The sequence below is a fragment of the Stereum hirsutum genome (assembly GCF_000264905.1).
Source record: "Stereum hirsutum FP-91666 SS1 unplaced genomic scaffold STEHIscaffold_8, whole genome shotgun sequence".
In the NCBI taxonomy this organism is placed as follows: domain Eukaryota; kingdom Fungi; phylum Basidiomycota; class Agaricomycetes; order Russulales; family Stereaceae; genus Stereum; species Stereum hirsutum.
Window position 1 is genome coordinate 1,440,604 of NW_006763138.1, and position 2,592 is coordinate 1,443,195.

The 2,592-nt window shown below is 49.2% G+C and overlaps 1 protein-coding gene across 1 annotated transcript; it reads right to left on the reverse strand.

The window, feature by feature from the left end:
* Window positions 1-33: 33 nt before the first annotated feature.
* STEHIDRAFT_157667 (uncharacterized protein) lies at window positions 34-394 on the reverse strand (the record flags this gene model as incomplete). The annotated part of the gene is made up of 3 exons (XM_007304962.1): window positions 34-64; window positions 139-230; window positions 308-394. The coding sequence occupies 3 exons, from the start codon at window positions 392-394 to the stop codon at window positions 34-36; spliced, it is 210 nt and encodes a 69-aa protein (XP_007305024.1).
* Between the last annotated feature and the right edge of the window lie 2,198 nt (window positions 395-2,592).

Consider the following 2,592-nt stretch of genomic DNA (forward strand, 5'->3'; position numbering starts at 1 on the left):
CGACTCATGAACAGGGCGACATTCCGCTGACATTCACACCGATGGGGCCAGGGTGATTTCGTCTCTGAGGATCCACACAGAAGTTGATATCAGTAAGTAAACAATAAATAAGGCGTTGTATACGACTGGTAAACTTACGATTCCACGGCATCTGTACAATCTTTGAGGGGGACCGATACCTTAACGCCGTTCAGGAACTGGAGAGTGATCTTCATGGTTTCTATGTTTGGCTAAGAGAGTTCAGTGAAGTCATTGGTTAGTTAAGAAGACAGTACGGTGAATGGAAATATCAACGGAATGTACCCACAGAGCTGGTCACACGGTTAATGCTGCGTCCGACGTAGAACGTCTTGTTACGGTCACCGCCAGGCCAATAACGATAAAGTTTAGCCATAGTGATAGCTTGGAGTGGAGAGTGAGTGAGCTGGGAGTGAATAAAGTCCGATGCGGGCAGGAGTCTTGGGGGTAAGATGGCTACCTCTCAGATCATTCTGTATCTTTTATACCCCACTGAGCGCTCAAGACTGCAGGTCCGTGAGCTGAGAAGAAAAAGTGATAACAAGCCCTTGTGTGCTCCCAGAAAGTACTAGGTCTGCACGACAAAGAGTCGCGGCAGAGACATGCCAAATAGGCAGTTGGGAGCAGATGTGTTGTCATTGATTGGAAACGGTAGACAATGGCTTTATGACGAGATCAAGACTGGCTTCCCGCGTTTATGCCGCCAAAAATGGATGCTGGTTGTGGAACAAGTAGTAGCAAATCAGGAAGAACAGGCAACGTGGTTTGCCAGGTTGGCTGACTCCTGTCCGGTGCTAGTGAGAACGAGCAGAGTTACGTTTGATGTGAAAGAAGCTGGAAGTAGCATCTCGTAGATCTCAAGAATCCTCAGCGACTTCTGAAGAGTCGAGCCTTAGGTGTGAAGTATCACAAGGAAGGCTTTCAAGTCTCGCATATCTGGTTCGTGAACTCGAGCGTCCTAATTGAGATTCTAGGATGCATAAGACGGCGTGTAGGGATGAATCGGAGTCGGATGAAAATCGTTATTTTTCAAACTCACTGCGCCAATATTCAGGTGACAAATCTTTCAAGTTTCCACGGACGCATGACGTTGGGGTGACGAAGACTTTCCCCGAAGTAGGATTCAAAACGACAACGTAACTGTGCAGATTATTGGGCATTCGGAATCATGATACAACGAAGAGCCTGTTTTATCTGGTACTTACTAGGGCGCCACCGAGAAAGCAGCCTGGGCGAAAATGTTAGCAGAAATTGTTCGACCAAGACTAAGGGGCGTTAGATAAGAAGGAAACCGCCGGTTTCTTCCACCTCGGAGTCCCGAGTAAGTAACACGTTTTGTCGGTGGCGCTTCCAAGGACTGAGTTTCCCTCGGACCCTAATACTAGCTACAGACTGGTTAGTACTCGTCCTCAATGCTGCTGCGGAGGCCTACCATCATATTCGGTTTCTTCCTAGGCGTAATTTAGCCGTACTCGGAACTTCTCAGTCAACTCTCAGCCTTGCCAGAGAAGCCAGGGGCCGCTGACGGTCAGTCTGCCACCGTGACCTGTTTTTTCTCAGTGTCATGCAAATCCTCTCGCCGCGATTTTCAATACCCAACCAGCTAATAATAGTTATTACAGTCCACTTCCCTACTAACACCTACTCCTATCCAGGATATTTCGGCTGTGATCGAACAATACTTCGTGGCGCTACCCTTCGGGCGTCTGAGTCGTGAATATGCGCCACCAGCGCCTGCTCGGCCAAGACGTCCAGGGGCCTTGCCCGGCTCCGTGTACCAGTGCATGCAGTACAGTACCCAGGCGCACGACGCGGCGCCAGTGGGCGAACTCCAACAGGGGGCTTGTGTAAACTCTATAATCGAGATGAACATGAAGGAGGCTCAGACTTGCCCAGATCGATTTTTGATTCTCTGAGGCCTCGTGTTTGTGTTTGTGTGCATAAAGAGACGCTTCTGGACTTCTACGGACAGTTGCCCAGTGCTTGGCGGAATAAAATGATCCTACTATCTCCTATTGTGCTTTGAGGTGCCATGTCACACTCAGCTATCGGTGCAGGCAATAAGCCCGATCCCGGGCAACGTGCTAGATTCAAGAAGAACTTGAAGTCAGCCAACCTGGCAAACCACGTTGCCTGTTCTTCCTGATTTGCTACTACTTGTTCCACAACCAGCATCCATTTTTGGCGGCATAAACGCGGGAAGCCAGTCTTGATCTCGTCATAAAGCCATTGTCTACCGTTTCCAATCAATGACAACACATCTGCTCCCAACTGCCTATTTGGCATGTCTCTGCCGCGACTCTTTGTCGTGCAGACCTAGTACTTTCTGGGAGCACACAAGGGCTTGTTATCACTTTTTCTTCTCAGCTCACGGACCTGCAGTCTTGAGCGCTCAGTGGGGTATAAAAGATACAGAATGATCTGAGAGGTAGCCATCTTACCCCCAAGACTCCTGCCCGCATCGGACTTTATTCACTCCCAGCTCACTCACTCTCCACTCCAAGCTATCACTATGGCTAAACTTTATCGTTATTGGCCTGGCGGTGACCGTAACAAGACGTTCTACGTCGGACG